This window comes from Microtus pennsylvanicus, chromosome 8 (genome assembly GCF_037038515.1).
Source record: "Microtus pennsylvanicus isolate mMicPen1 chromosome 8, mMicPen1.hap1, whole genome shotgun sequence".
In the NCBI taxonomy this organism is placed as follows: domain Eukaryota; kingdom Metazoa; phylum Chordata; class Mammalia; order Rodentia; family Cricetidae; genus Microtus; species Microtus pennsylvanicus.
Genome location: NC_134586.1, coordinates 95740281 through 95756519, shown reverse-complemented (window position 1 = coordinate 95756519; position 16239 = coordinate 95740281). Strand labels below are relative to the sequence as shown.

At 50.7% G+C, this 16239-nt stretch overlaps 1 protein-coding gene across 1 annotated transcript in view; it reads left to right on the top strand.

The window, feature by feature from the left end:
* Positions 1-16239, top strand: part of Greb1 (growth regulating estrogen receptor binding 1) — a 126324-nt gene that overhangs the window by 84440 nt on the left and 25645 nt on the right. Inside the window, exons 11-20 of the mRNA XM_075984040.1 lie at positions 197-382; positions 3787-4137; positions 5302-5430; positions 6145-6273; positions 7000-7197; positions 8314-8494; positions 10100-10292; positions 11464-11600; positions 13042-13381; positions 14474-14589. Coding sequence (XP_075840155.1) covers positions 197-382; positions 3787-4137; positions 5302-5430; positions 6145-6273; positions 7000-7197; positions 8314-8494; positions 10100-10292; positions 11464-11600; positions 13042-13381; positions 14474-14589 — 1960 coding nt within the window. The remainder of the gene's footprint in view (positions 1-196; positions 383-3786; positions 4138-5301; positions 5431-6144; positions 6274-6999; positions 7198-8313; positions 8495-10099; positions 10293-11463; positions 11601-13041; positions 13382-14473; positions 14590-16239) is intronic.

Here is a 16239-nt window from a genome sequence, read left to right as displayed (position 1 = left end):
CACTGCCACCTGATTTCTATGGCAAACTAGCGTGGTTACTGGGATTAAAGGTGTGCGTCACCACTGCCTGGTCTGTATGGCTGACCAGTGGAACTGTTTTACTCTCTGATCTTCAGGCAAGCTTTATTTATTAAAGTACAGATGAAATATCACTCCCTAAGACCAGTTGCCAAGCGGCTGCTTTCTTCTTCCCTAGGCCACGGGAACTTCCCCTACCTCTGCGGAAACCTGAATGATGTGGTCATCAGCCCCCTGCTGTATACTTGCTACCAGAACTCCCAGTCGCTGTCCAGGGCCTACGAGCAGCACGGTGCCTCCACCATGCAGCCCATATCCGAGGAGACGCAACTGTTGCTGACCGTCTACTACCTCGTCCAGCTGGGTGAGCCTGGGTCCAGCTGTGTGCTAGGGATGGATCTTACCGGGAGGGCCAGCTAGACTCAGGAGGCCAGAGAGGGATCTGAAGACCAGGTTAGCCCTAACCTTTCCAGGGAGGGGGTCCACAAACAGTAGGGTGTAACCAATAGGGGTGATTCAGAGACCAGTCACTCACCTGCCCGTCTAAGTGCAAAAACGCGGGCCATATTCAGGCAACACGCTGACCTTCATCTGCTGAGCCAGACCCAAAGGCACAGGTGATAAAGCCAACATTGTGCCCTCAGGGAGAGTCAGCTCAACCGGAGAAGAGAAGCAAGAGGCAGGAGAGAACTTGATGGGGTGTGGGCATGTGGGGTCCACTTAGGGACATCAAGAAAGTCCTCTGAGTAGAGACTTAACCGCCAGAAGGAACAGCCTTGGGAAGAGCTGAGAAGAGAGTACAGGTCGGGCTGGGTGTGGGAGGGAGCCCTGATTGGGGTATGGGTGGGTGGGAGCACAGTTGGGGGCTGACTGTGGGTAGGAGGGATCACTGTGAGCTGTGGGTGTGTGTGTAGCAAAAAAGTGAGCGGTGGGAAGTAGTGAAAAAATTGTTGGCTACTTCTAGTTGCGTTGCTCTCAAGGCCAACTGCCCTCTGGAGAGAGAGCTCTTGAATCCCACAGAGGCTGAATCCAAAGGTAGAAATTTAGGGAATGTGAGCTTGAGGATAGTCTGTGTGGAAGTGTCCAGCCAGCTGTGACCCACTGTGAGCAGCTGTGGGTGGGCAGTGAGGAGCTCAGGCTTGACCCTGGATACCCAGGTAGTCAGTGGGTGAGAAGGATCAGGACGGAACCAGTGAAGGTTGTGGAAGGCAGACCCAGCATCAGGTTTCTCTGAGGCTCCTTCCCAAGACCCATCTGAACCGATCGATTGGCACAGATCCACCCAGGATCCAGCCCCACCCTGTCTTTGTCACCTTCCTCCCCATCACAAACCTCTGGCCTCTTGGTCTCCAGGTCTGTGGGAACTGTGTACCAAACCACATCTCCTTGTTCCCTGGAGCTCACCGATGGTTTCTAGTCCTGCCCGATTAACATTTATTCCCACGTCTGGTGGCTGCCAGCCTACCACTCCCACCTTCCCACTCTGCCCCAGTTGCTACTTCCTGTGCAGTGTTATCATGCCGGAGCATCGTGGACTTGCAGCTTCCATTTGAAGCGCTCTGGTCTAGGACATCCATGAACCTTGCCCCTTCTTGCCATTTGAGTTTTGACCCATACACTATCTCCTCAAAGGAACCTTGTTGCTATACCTGGGACAGCTCCCCACACCAGAGCTCCCTGGCCTGTATCTAGTTTCCTTTGTTTCTAGAGCAACGGAGTCACTCCAGGAGCAACTACGGCTGCTGTGTCTCCGTGAGCACCTCCTCCAGGTTGGGATGTGTGCTATAGGACCAAGAACATCAGTCTGTTGCTTTATGTGTGAGTGCAGCCTCTGCAGGGCCAGTTTGGTGCTCACTAAGGGTGTGTGTGTGTGTGTGATTAGGTTGATACAGAGGCCACTGAAGGAAACAGTGTCAAAGTCACAGGCTTGAGCACCCATCAGTGTGGCTAGGGGCACTGGTAATTGATTGTGGGTTGGCCATGTGGAAGGCTGGCTGCCTTGATGAAGGACATGGAAGGGGGGCAGTGGCAAAAGTCGTATAAAATCAGGTCAGAGAGAATGGAGACCAGGATACAAATGTAGGAAGTCTAGCCCACCTCTAAGGGAGCTCTGCCTGGAGGTGATGCTTTTAGAGAGATAAGGGCTCAAGGGAGAGTTCTTAGAGACAAGGGGTATAACAGCCAACCTGCCAATTCTAATTTGATCACACGCTTCAAATAACTAGCCATAATCTGGAGGCATCTAATAATAAAATAAACGGGGCTGATGGGTGGGCCAAGGAGATAAAGGTGCTTGCTTTCAAGCCTGAAGATGAGTTTGATACCTGGAAACTACATGGTGGAAAAAGAGACCTGACTCCTGCCTCTTGCATTTTGACCTGCTCCCATGTTCTACAGCACACACAAGAAATAAGTGGAAAAATAAGTGAAGCTCTAAGCCCACCTAATCACACTCCGGCACAGCCCTAAGTGGCTGCTGCAAGCTACCTTTTACAGAGTGGGGAGTTGTGATAGGCTTGGCCAACCTTTTGACATTTGTCACCCAGCATTGCCACCTAAAGAATTCATACTTGAGAATGGTGAATTCAGAGTTTTTCAAATGGCAAAAGTACCTTGGTGTTTTAAGAAAGTTTACGTTCGTGTTGGGCTGCTCTCATAGCTGTCCTGTGGGCAGGGCAGCGAAGGTCCCATAGCTGGGGAAAGCCAGCTGGAAGTCTGAGAACCTCCCCTCCAGCTCCTCAAAGGCAATGTTCAGCTAGAGCACCCAGATAATTCACAAAAGAAAATACAGGGACTTTTGAAAGATGTCTGATCTCAGTAGTCGCTGAAGAGAGACACATGAGTAATGGAATACATCATTTTTCTCAGTACACAAGAGATGGTACCCATTGATGCTAAGAGTGCTGGCTAGAACTGTCACACCCATCACACTGGGGGAAAGCTGACTTTTGGGAATTCAAGCCCAGGCTTTCAATTCTCCTGATAAACACCACAGCCAAAACAACATGGGGGAAGAAAGGGTTTATTTCAGCTTATAGTTTCATGTTACAGGACAGGAACTGATGGAAAGGCCATGGAGGAGTGCTGCTTACTGGCTTGCTCAGTTGGCTTTCCTGCACCATCCAGGGTCACTTGCTTAGAGGTAGCACCACCCACGATGGGCAGAGTCTTCCCACATAGCCATCAAGGAACCGCAAGCACGTTTGCCTGGCAGTCAGGGCCAGTCTGGGGGTCCTATTTTCTCAGTAGAGGTTTCTTCTTCCCAGAGGACTCTAGCTTGTGTCAAGTTGAAATAAAACTATCCAGCATGCCTAGGAAGTAACACAGTATACCTAAAGGCATGCACTTCAGATGTACCTACAGAGGAATTCCTTGAAGAAATACAGAAATCTGCAGTAGCAACCAGGATGACCAAATGCCACCCCCCCCCCAAGAGAATAATTTACACACCCATCGGTAGAGCTGTGCAGGGAGACCATAAGATATGGGAACCTGATTGTAGGGTTGATGGTAAAGAATCACATTGAGTACCCACAATCCTAACGGTAGATGGAGAGAGAGTATTTTGTTTTTCTTTGTGGTTCTTTCGAGATGGCAGGTTGCTGGCTGACTTCATTTTATGTTCTCCTCTGTTCTCTAATCACTATTTCAGGCTGTGTGATTTTAAGCATGCCCACGTCGTCTCAGCTGCCCATGGCATTGGTGGCAAGCGGCCTGTGCCCCTAATGAGCAGGCACTGATGTCATCTCTCGCCACCGTGTCTTGCAGCTGCTGATCAGGTGCCACTGATGGAGGACCTGGAGCAGATCTTCCTGCGCTCCTGGCGTGAATCACATCTGACAGAGATCAGGCAGTACCAGCAGGCGCCTCCACAGCCCTTCCCACCAGCCCCCAACACTGCAGCCCCCGTGACTTCTGCACAGCTGCCCTGGCTGGCAGGACTGGCTGCCAGCTCTTGCAATGACAGCGTGCATGTCATTGAGTGCACTTACTCCCTGGCCGAGGGTCTCTCCGAGATGTTCCGGCTGCTCATCGAGGGTAAACTCTCTAAGACCAACTACGTGGTCATCATCTGTGCCTGCAGGAATGCCGCCATCGACTCCTGCATCGCTGTCACTGGTGAGTCCTGGCTGTCTCTTGGCCAATGGGAAAGCCATGCTATGGATGGATTACCCAGCCTCTCACCTTGGTGGCCCCCCCTTTTGTTTTGGGGGCTTTATATTGCAGGACAGTTAGTACCTTAGCCCATGTTGGTGGCTTTAGAAGGGAGTCTTGGTCTCAGCTGCTCATCCCTGGAAACATGCGTAGTTACAGACATTCCGGCCGTCAGTAGCTAAGTTAGCAATGACCATTTGGCCTCTGGAGAGACTGGGCCCAGCTTTGCAGTCTGAATTGCCCTGGCTATACAAATTGGCTCTAAGAAATCCAGTCACATCTCCACCATTCTGGCCTCCAGTTATCTAGGGATGAGACTGAGATAAGAAACAATGATCCACTTTGTGGGTTAAAGTATTAAAATTTCCCGGAATGCCTACTGTGTGTGGCCATTGCTCCTGTGGCTGAGATTCAGGATGAAATGATGGTGGGAGTTTCCTTGGTAAAGTAAGCACCAAGCACACATGCTCTGGGTGGCTTTTTTTTTGTTTTGATTGAATTTATTTCTGTTTTATGTGCATTGGTGTTTTGCCTGCATGTATGACTGAGTGAGGATGTCAGATCCCCTGGAACTGGAGTTGGAGACAGTTGTGAGCCATTGCCATGTGGGTGCTGGGAATTGAACCCAGGTCCTCTGGAAGAGCACCCAGTGGTCTTGACCATTGAGCTATCTCTGCAGCCCCTTTGTGGGAACCTTTTAATTAAAAGCACACCTTGTTCCTATGCAGCCTCTCAATGGCCACTTAAACCTAAACTTATTGTTCTTTATGAATTATTAATTATCTTTCTGAGTTTGAGTCTCACCATCTTTAATAAGCCCATTCCTCTGGATGTGTGTGTCTGGCACTGTTGCCTGTGTTCTGTGAGGCCAACACAGCTGTTAGCCACTGGGGACCAATGAGGATGGTAGGTCTGGCAAGGTTAGGGGACTTGTCTGTGCCACACAGCTGGCACAGGCAGAGGCAGGCCCCGGGGGAGTTCTCTAAGTGCTTTTGACCATCTCAGTCCTTTTTTTTATTCCCCTCAGCCAGGATGTTGCAGGGGTAGGTCAGACAGGAAGCTTGTTGTCTAAGAACTCACAATGATTCTATACTGAGGACCCAGCGACGGTTACCTTTTGTCTTCCAGGGAAATACCAAGCCCGGATTCTCTCTGAAAGCCTCCTCAGCCCTGCGGAATACCAGAGAGAAGTCCACTATGAGCTGGTCACGGGCAAAGTGGACTCCCTGGGAGCCTTCTTTAGCAGCCTCTGCCCAGGTAAGCCCGTGAGAGGCAGGTGCAAGTGCGCACACTGAGAAGCACATTTGTGGGGCAGGGAGATTGCTGGGGTGCCCTCATGCCTGGGATGGGCAGCAGCCGAGCCTCTCTGCCTGAGCCCCCACTCCTGTGCACTGACGCCGCTCCTGCCTCCTTCCTATTGCAGCTTTTTGGCTGTCTGTCTGTCTTCCTGCTCTGGTTGTAGAGGTCCAGGGTCAGAGAAGAGTTTTGTGCTCTCTGTCTGTCAGTCAGTCGTCAGTCTGTCTGTATCTTTATTTTTGAGACCTAGGCCTCACCCACCTCATCTTCTCAGGTGCTAGGATTACACTGGGCCCTAGCACACGGCTCTCCCTGTGTTTAGAACCCTTTTTTCCCCTCTCTCTGTGGTCTATTCAGCCACTCAGATTCCCTTCCTCTCTACAGCTTCTGGTCCCTCAGGACTCATTTAATGCACTCCAGAAAAGTTCTAGGGACCAATCTTTGCCTGAAAAGGCACAAAGTCCCTCCGCCTCTGACCTCAAGTAGTCTATTTTGTTTTCTCCCACCACCCATAAAGCCACGGTAGGATCCCCCTCATGGATACAGTTTTGCATAGAAGCCCACGCCTTCTCCACACATTACTTCAGGCCAAGACCAGACATAGTAGCTGGTCCAGAGAGGTCTGCCGAATTTCTCTGAGATGCAAAACCCACTTCTGTTCTCTGTTTTGGGCAGAGGGTGACATTGACATTTTGCTGGACAAATTTCACCAGGAAAATCAAGGCCATGTCTCGTCCTCATTCACTGCTTCCTCTACCAAGAAAACAGCCGCGCTGGATGCCAGTGGGGTTCCCGTGTGCACAAGTGAGTTGCGGGGAGGGTCACAGACCTGCACAGTGAGTTGCAGAGGGAGAGGATGCATTGGGCACCCTAGTGACAGAGGGAGTGGCTGCTGCATCGGGAATGCTGGCTCCACTGTGCGTGGGTGTGCGCAGTGAGTGTAGGCTGGAGTGTGCGCAAGCGCGGACAGAGAGGCGCAGAGCGGGTGGTCAGACTCAGGTGTGTTCAGCACCTAAGGTGAAAACCTGCAGGGATGGGTCTGGAGTCTGCAGCATCTGTCCGGAAGTTGTGAGATTTTAAAGTTCCCGTGGTGCACCTAGAAGGCTTAAAATAGCCCTACTTGATGTGAGGTCGCCCACTCCTGACATTCCTTTCACGCCGATTTCTTTTCTCTCAGCGCACTGTTGTAGTAGCTCATTCAGAGGAGGGTTTAAGGAGCTGTGACCATTTCTCTCCTGAAATGGGTTCTCACGGAGCGCGGTGCCCCTTCCCAACTCTAGCGTCGGCAGGCAGAGTTTACCACTACTTTTGTTGCATGAGTGCTTGCTTCAGACTTTTGAGGAAGGAGGAGGCCCGTGAGGCTGCCCCAGGGTCTGGCTGGCAGAGAGCGTGCACGCTCTTGATGACTATGAGTGCCTCTCTTCTCTATATGGCTGTGTGTGCTAGGCCTCCCTTCCTGCATGTCTCTCTAGCTGAGGGTGGTAGCTGCCTGCTGTGCTCATCAGGGATCCCTCGGGGCTCTGGCTGCAGGTTACCGTCTGGAGCCACGGGGCGTCCGGCCCTTTCAGCTGGCGGTGGCACAGAAGCTCCTCTCGCACGTATGCTCAATCGCAGATTCCAGCACCCAAAATCTGGACTTGGGGTCCTTCGAGAAGGTGGACTTTCTCATTTGCATTCCACCATCAGAAGTGACCTATCAGCAGACCGTCTTCCATGTCTGGCATTCAGGTAGGGGGGCCTTTCAAGAAGGAGGTGTGAGGTCTGAGGGAGGAGCTTTGAGGCCCAGGGGTGAAGCTTTGAGGCATGGGGGAGGAGGTGTGAGGCCTGAGGAAGGATCTTTAAAGCCTGGAGGAGGAGCTTTGGGTTCAGGGGAGGAGCTTTGGGTTCAGGGGAGGAGCTTTGAGGCTCAGGGGAGGAGCTTTGGGTTCAGGGGCAGAGCTTTGAAGCCCACGGGAAGAGCATTGCTCTATCCATTTGGTTGTCCTCGTCACTGTTCTATTGGTGTGAAGAGATGCCACGACCACGGCAACTCTCACAAGGAAAACATTTAATTGGGGTGGCCTACAGTTTCAGAGGTTTAGTCCGTTATCATCATGGTGGGAAGCATGGCGGCATGCAGGCAGACATGGTGCTGGGGAAAGGAGCTGAGAGTGGAGGAGCTACATCTTGATCCTGCAGGCAACAGGAAGTGGTTTGAGACCCTGGGTGTGGCTTCAGTTTAGAGGAGACCTCAAAACCTTTCCCCCACAGTGACACATTTTCTCTAACGAGGCCACACCTACTCTAACAAGGCTGCACTTCCTAATAGTACTGCCCCCTGTGATCTTTTGGGGGTCAATTACACTCAAACTACCACTCACAAGAATGTTGTTGCCATACTTCGCTGTGTGGTAGATGGAGCAAGTATCATTGCCGCCCATTTATTAGAGACCATAAAATATGTCCAAAGGCAGTGATTTTTTCTCAAGACTAGAGATAGAACCAGTTGGCCTTTTGCTCTTTCTGTGACTGGCTGCTGTTAATGGGCATTCATATAGCATATCTTACCTCCTCAGTGGCTTGACATTGGGCCTGTGACTTGAACCTGAGATGGTTTTGTTAGGAGCTTGGGCCTTTCCCATCTCTTAATCTTACCTCTTTGAGAGCTGCTGATTTAGGTGCTCGCTTGCTGGCACCCCTATGTGGGGACACTACACGCACAGCTAGACCTTTGCTCAGCTCTCTGGGCCTGTGTTATCTCCACTGCACGTGTTCCTGCTACTGCTCTCTCCAATCAGGGCTGGCCCACGTTGTGTTGGTGGTGAGTGAACCCAGGAGCTCCTGAGGTGTTCTGCTGTGTTGCAGGGGTTCTGCTGGAGCTGGGCCTGGAAAAAGAGCCTGTGACCAAGCAGAGGGCGGAGCAGCATGTTCTGAAACTAGACACGGAGGCCCAGGCAAGATTTAAGGCCTTTCTGCAAAACTCCTTCCAGAACCCACACACGCTCTTTGTCCTCATCCACGACCACGCCCACTGGGATCTAGTGAGGTCAGACCTCCTGGTCTGTGACGGTGACTTGTTTCTCCTTGGGGATGAGGGCGCCAGTCTTGAGCAAGTCCTGGGAGTTGGTGTTTATGAGCAGAGGCTGTGGGCAGTTTTCAGTATCGTAGGGCGTGGCATATCTGAGGTCCCTCGGTACAATCTCCAAGGGGTGAGGGCTGAGTGCCACAGAAAGGGGGAGCATCGGGTGCAGTGGGGAGCCAGATTGGAGGTGTTGGTGGGAGAGCCAGGCTTGGAGCCATGACTCCTGAGTACAGAGTGAGGCTGTTGGGTGAAGCCCTCTCTGCTGGAACTCTGTTCTGCTCAGGACCATGAGTGATGGCTGGGTTGGCCCCTCCTGAAGGACAGGACTTTGAATCTCACCCTAGATGTGTGTGAGGTTGGTCACTTGGAGATTGCTGGAAGCAATCCCTCCAGAGGTTGGCCTTAGAGCTGACCAGCTAGATGCTGCCTCTGGTGGAGGTGAGAAAGTTTGTTCCTGGACCAGGTCAGAGAACGAGACTTTGATTGGCACCGCTGTAGCTGTTTAAGCTTGCCAGGACCAGAACAAGTTTACAAATATAGAGTCTGCACATGGGTTTGGAGGAACGGAGCATCCCGCAATGGTAGAAGCCATTTCCTTTTGGTTCTTCATTTTGTCTCAGGTAGCTGCCTGGCAACCAGAAGATGAAGCACTGATTAGATTTAGGAGAGTGCCAGCCATTATCTTACAAAGAAAATGTGGGTTGGGCGTGGCTGCTAAAACCCCAAGATCCAGAATGCTTCCCATTCCTTTAATGTTGTCTTCTGAACAAATGTAGAATTTGCTCTTTTATATTATTTTTGTTTTTTATTATTTTTATTATTTATTTATTTATTAAAGATTTCTGTCTCCTCCCCACCACTGCCTCCCGTTTCCTTACCCCTCCCCTTATATTATCTTTGAATCATCTCTAGTCAGTAGGACTTCATTTGATCTTGTAGGTTTTGTTATCAGTATTACTACTACTTCTATTATTTAATTCGAGGCGAGGCCTGGTCTCATGTAGCCTAAGCTGCCCTGAACTTAGTATATCACCAAGGATGTTGCATTTCCTCCACTTGCCAAGTGCTGAGGTCCCAAGTGGGCACCACCATACCCTGTTTTATGTGGTGCTGAGAATCGAAACCAGGGCTCTGTGCATGCTGGGCAAGCAAGCCAACACCCTCTGCCAAGTTAGGAGGACATGAGGAGGCTCATCTGGCCCTCGAGTCTCCTTCCTTCCTCATTCACATCCCCATCAGTTTTTTTGTTTTTTGTTTGTTTTTTGGCTGAGAATAAGATTGGGTATGAATCATTGTTCTAGAGTAGACACACGGTGTCACGCAAGGAATCCACTGTAGTTTCTTTCCTGATAGTTTTCCTGTGTGTACTGAACGCTAATTGAGTCCCCGGCAGATCCCAGCTCTTATCGCCTCTTGTTTTTCTAGCCATGGACAGGGCTATAAGCTTCAATTATAGGTGAGATTGGGGAACCATGTTAGACGTTTAATCAGGTGCCTTACCCTTGTAAGATCATCACACAGAGTTAGTGATTCCGTTTAACATTACTCTTCTCTTCTCTCTCTCAGCAGTGCTGTTCATAACATCTATTCTCAAAGTGACCCCTCTGTGGGATTAGTGGACAGATTACTCAACTGCAGGGAGGTGAAAGAAGCGCCCAACATCGTGACCCTTCATGTGACCTCTTTCCCGTACGCACTACAGACCCAGCACACCCTCATCAGCCCCTACAATGAGATCCATTGGCCCGTCTCCTATAGCAATGTGAGTGATGCTGGGCCGCGGTCTAACCTGTCTGCTTAGATTCTGAGATGCTGAGCTGTCGAAGGTCCTGTCCAGTTGGGAATGAGTGGGCTCCAGATCCTTGGATGTTTGGTTTGGCCTGGGGTTAGGTTTCTTGGCTTTTTGGAGAAATATCGGAAGCCTATCCCTGGGTGTTCCCATCTTAAATGTATAGGCAATATAGTTGGTTTGACATCTTCCTGGGGAACTGAAGTCCTGGGTCTCAGAACAACATTCTGAGTGATTGTCCTCCTGACACCAGATGAAGATGCTGAAGATGGAGCCCTGGGATGGGTAGAGGTTTGGGCTCCCCATGGATGGCTTGGTGTGCAGCCACGTTCAAAGCATCTTCATCCGAACTCACCCCCTCCCCCGGGAGATTTGTTTCAGCCACCACCTGTCCTCATTTATGAAAGTAGAACCCCCACAGATCTGGTGATTTGAGAATTCTGCACGGCTGGGTTCCAGCTGGGTAGGAATAAGCACCCTAGCATTCTGTACGTCTTCAGAATGCTTCAGCCATCCCAGGATCTTCTAAGAATATGGAGGTCTGGCTTCCATCCCGTGACATCAGAATCAATATATCTGTGGTATTTACCATGGGCCCTACTCTGAGTGCTCTATAGCCATGAATTTATGCAAAAGGACCAGAGGATGTTCTGATTTACATATGGAAAAATGAGAAGATGGGGGTGAGCCAGTTGCATAGGACCACTCTTGGGGGGGTGACCCCGGGACAGGCTCCCCTTAGCCCTGGTGTTTAGCCACTTCGCTGTTTGAGAGCAGAGCTCACACCTTTACATTTTGGACAACCTCTCCTGGCTTTGCTCAGCTCAGGTTGAAGGAGTTTCTGCACTAATTTAGAAATCATTTTATGTGGATCTATGATTCATTCGATGAGTTTGAGTTTATTCCTTCATCGCCCCCAACCATGAAGGTCTTGGGGCCAAATGAATGGGAAGCTTGACTAGTGGGAACACGCCATCTTTGTTCTTTGCTCTAGGCCCAGAATGAGGACTGGAAAGTACCACCCACAGAACCACAGGATCAACACTGTTCAAAATGCCAGTCACACAGTCCAGAGGCCTGGCCTGAGACCCCTAACCTGCCCTGTGAATGTGACATCTGAGTGACCGATGCTCTTGTGTTTTAGGGTGTGGACCTGTATCATGAAAATAAGAAATACTTTGGGCTCTCTGAGTTTATTGACTCCACCCTGTCAGGGCACAGCCTCCCCTTGCTCCGATATGACAGCTCCTTTGAGGCCATGGTCACTGCGTTAGGAAAAAGGTATGTTTCTCCTCAAAGTTACTATACACACTTGGTTGCATCAAGTGTAAGTGGAAAGTGGGAGCCTTTGACTGTTCCAGGGAGCTCCAGGAAGGGTATTCACTTCCCTCCCTCCCTGGGTGTCTCAGTCCCTCCATCTTCTGCATTTGAAGCACCTTGGGTTAGCGGCACTTCTGTCACACGGCTTCTTGAGAACACTGTAAGCGTCACCTGCGATGTTTGTTTCGTTCCTGTTGACCTGGACTTTTATTCTGGGATACAGTTAAGTCACCGAGAAGCAGTTAGAGACTTCTGGGTCTTTGCTTTAAGCTTTTTGGCCAGCTGAAGAATGGTAGTTCATCTCATGCTCCATACCTCATCGCCCACAAGTAAAGCAAAGCCCTCGAAAGGTTTTGACAATACGCCACAATTCGCGGGGTTTCCATGTGGATTGTGAGGATGGTGACTATTTTAACCACATGTGAGCTTCAGCAAGGAAAGTGTTTGTGGTGCACATGTAAGGGCCTGAGTTTGGATCCCCAGCACCCACATAAAACGCCTGGGAGAGGAGTGCGCATTTGTACTTCTACTAGTGTGGGGAAGTACAAGAAAACCGTCACTGAGATCTGCTGCCTAACCAATCTGGCCTATCGGGGAGTTCTAGGTTTAAGGAGAGGCCCTGTGGCAGAGAAATTTCGGTAGTGTAAGGGAGCTGGCTCCATCATAGCTACAGTCAAGAAGCAGAGAGAGAGGGGAAGAAGAAGATGGAGGAGGAGGAGGAGGAGGAGGAGAGGAGAGAGAGAGGGAGAGAGAGAGAGAAGAGCGAGAGAGAGAGAGAAGAGCGAGAGAGAGAGAGAAAAGAGAGAGAGAGAGAAAAGAGAGAGAGAGAAGGAGGAGGAGGAGGAGGAGGAGGAGGAGGAGGAGGAGGAGGAGGAGGAGGAGGAGGAGGAGAAGGAAGAAGAGAGGAGGGGGGAAATGCTGCTTTCCCCTTTTTAACTAAATCTGCAACTCAAGCCTGTGGGTTGGTGCCATCCCATTCAGGATGCCTCTTTTCCCTCACCTAAACCTTTGTGAAAACATGCTCATAGACAAGCACACTCATAGACATATGGAGGGCTGTATCTCTGGGATGACTTTAAAACTTGTTGAGTTGATAATGAAGATTGACCATCACTCCTGGCTTCTGGGATGAAGTGCCTGAGCTAATGACAAACTAGGTAGGCATGTCTCTCATGCCTCGTACTGGAAAGTGCACAAGTCATAGCAGCTACAACAAGCCTATGCTTTTGTCTCCCTCCCAACTGGGCAAAACCAAGGCATTTGTGTATTGGTTTCAGAAATCCCCAGCAGCTAACCCTTACAGGTTTCCATCACTTCTGTAACTTGGGAGTTGCCTGTGTCTTGGGTGGCAAGCATGGCCGGTCCTGGGGTCATGGGCATGGTCTCTTTGTGTTCCTTGTAGGTTCCCCCGCCTGCACAGCGCGGTGATCAGGACCTTTGTTCTTGTACAGCACTATGCGGCCGCCATGATGGCTGTGAGCGGCCTCCCACAGATGAAGAACCATACTTCAGTGGAGACGCTGGAGATCACCCAGAACCTCCTCAACTCTCCAAAGCAGTGCCCCTGTGGCCACGGGCTCATGGTCCTGCTGCGCGTTCCCTGTTCGCCCCTGGCAGCTGTGGCCTATGAGCGGCTGGCCCATGTGCGGGCACGGTTGGCTCTGGAGGAACACTTTGAGATCATCCTGGGCCACCCCAGCTCCAGCATCACTGTGGGCAAGCACTTTGTAAAGCAGCTCAAGGTAGGTGTTGTGCTCGGGGGCAGAGGGCTATCCACCAAAGGATGGCAAGAGGGGGTGTGGCAACAGGCCCTTGGCACCTGCCCTTCCCACCCCTCTACCTCCTCTGCTGCTTTCCTACGTCCCTGTGTTCCCCAGCACAGCCTGCAGTACCAGTCCTCTGATAGGAAGCATGTGCTTTCTTTCTCTTCCTGAGGCACCTTTCTCTTCCTTTGCTTTAGCTGATGCTTATTCTCTGATAATTCAGCTCAATTACTTTCCCTTTTAGGAGAGGCATCGTATTCCATACTTGGAGGCCTCTATTCCTGTCCCAGTGGTAAAGAAGGGATAGATCTAGGTCCCTCAAAGCTGAGTACCCTTGTAGGCTCTTATTAAGATATACAGGTGACAGAAAATGTAAAAGGGGCAGAGAAAATTGATTGAAAGAATAAGTGGAAAGCCTAGAGGAAGGACATAGTATCACTGAAGAAACCAGGGAGAGATGTCAGGGACAGCTGGAGCCACCCACTGTCTTCAAGAGTGTCAGCCACAGGGTATCCTCACACACCTGTGCCCTGCTGTGGGAGATAGACAGGAACAGAGCAGCCGAGGGCACAGTGACTCAAGACGTGCTTATATGCAGAATAAAATCCTTCCCTTGTATTACAAGATGGGTTGTGAGGGCCGCCATCTAGTGGACAGACCTCAGGACGTTCCAGAGCCAGGATGGTTAGGAAGTGGCCAGTGTTAAGTATGGATTGCACATTGCATGTCTAGTTAGTATGTCTTTTACACTGTTTATTGTGTATGTGCATGTACACATGTCGCGGAATGCATGTAGAGGCCAGAAGATAACTTTTGAGAGTTGCTTCTTCCCTTCTACTGAGTGGGTTCTGGGGATTGAACTCAGGTCATAAGACTCGGTGGCAAGTGCTTTTACAACTGAGCCATCTCACTAGCACCAGTTAGTGCATTTAATCCACAGTGTGGTGCCGTTGGGTCCTCTCAGACAGGAAAAACCTGAGCTTTGCTGAAGCTCGGTAACAGCCCCAGGAAGTAGCAACCCTGAGAGTCAGGCCTCACTTCTGCAGCTTGCCTTCCTTCTCCCATCTGCAGATGTGGCAGAAGATTGAGGATGCGGAATGGAGGCCCCAGACCTACTTGGAGTTAGAGGGCTTGCCCTGTATCCTCATTTTCAGTGGGATGGACCCTCATGGGGAGTCGCTGCCACGGTAAGTTGGGAAGCAGAGCCCCCGAGGTCCTGAGGGATGGGGAGGGGAGGAGGAAACCCCAGCTCCAGGTGTCCTAGTCGGCATGGATGCTATATTTGGGTTGGTTTTCCAGGGTGAGGTGTCTGAGGTGTGAGCAGTATTAGCCATTTCTCAAAGGATACCATTGTGTGGGGGTAGAGGTTTGGAAAATCTGCAGTTCAGACTGAGGGGAAATGAACTCAGCTGGGGAGGTGTCTCTGTTGGAGAAGACAGTGCCATGTAGGATGATGACCAGAGCTGGAGCCAGTGTCACTGGTACCTGGACCATTGTGGGATCTGGTGTAGGAGGGGCTCATGATGCCATTCAGAGGGAGTAGGTTGTTAAGTACAAAGAGTAGAAGCCACCTTTCTCAGTTACTGTTCTATTGCTGCCAAGAGACACTATGACCAAAGCAACATATAGAAGAAAGCATTTAATGAGGGGCATGCTTACACTTTCAGACAGCTAACCCTTGATGGCCATGTGGGAAGTCAGAGAGCTAACCCTTGCTGGCCATGTGGGAAGTCAGAGAGCTAACCCTTGATGGCCATGGTGGGAAGTCAGAGAGCTAACCCTTGATGGCCATGTGGGAAGTCAGAGAGCTAACCCTTGATGGCCATGGTGGGAAGTCAGAGAGCTAACCCTTGATGGCCATGGTGGGAATTCAGAGAGCTAACCCTTGATGGCCATGTGGGAAGTCAGAGAGCTAACCCTTGCTGGCCATGTGGGAAGTCAGAGAGCTAACCCTTGATGGCCATGTGGGAAGTCAGAGAGCTAACCCTTGATGGCCATGTGGGAAGTCAGAGAGCTAACCCTTGATGGCCATGTGGGAAGTCAGAGAGCTAACCCTTGATGGCCATGGTGGGAATTCAGAGAGCTAACCCTTGATGGCCATGTGGGAAGTCAGAGAGCTAACCCTTGATGGCCATGTGGGAAGTCAGAGAGCTAACCCTTGATGGCCATGTGGGAAGTGTGGCGACAGGCAGGCAGGCATGGCGCTGAGCAGTAGCTGAGGGCTTTATCTGATCTGTAAGTTGGAGGCAGAGAGTGAGTGAGACCGAGCCTGGCCCCATCCCCAGTGACACATCTCCTCCAGTGAGCCACACCTCCTGATCTCTCCTAAAGAGTCCACCACTGGGAAAGAAATCTTTTAAGTGCATGAGCCTCTGGGGGCCATATTAAACCACCACATTTCCCTACCTGTGTTTCTGCAGTCACCACAGACACATGTCCCCTGTGACTCCCTGGGATCTTTAGCTACACACAGGCACTTGGGATGGAAAGTCACTTGTCCTCCTACAAGGCATGATTACACAGAAGTGACTGAGTCCACTGCTGTCATGTTCCTAGCTTCCTTCACAATACGGGGCACATTAAGTGTGGATCGCTCAACTGAATATCTAGTTAGCAAGTCAGTCTACAACAGTACCTGTGTAGGTACTTAGGAATATTCAGCCTTATTTTTTTTTTCTGAGACAGTTTCCTCTGTGTAGCCCTGGTTGTCCTGGAACTCTCTCTGTAGACCAGGCTGTCCTCGAACACACAGAGATCCACCTGTCTCTGCTTCCCGAGCTCTGGGATTAAAGGCATACACCATCACTGCCTGGCTCAGCCTCATCTTTTAAATGGGA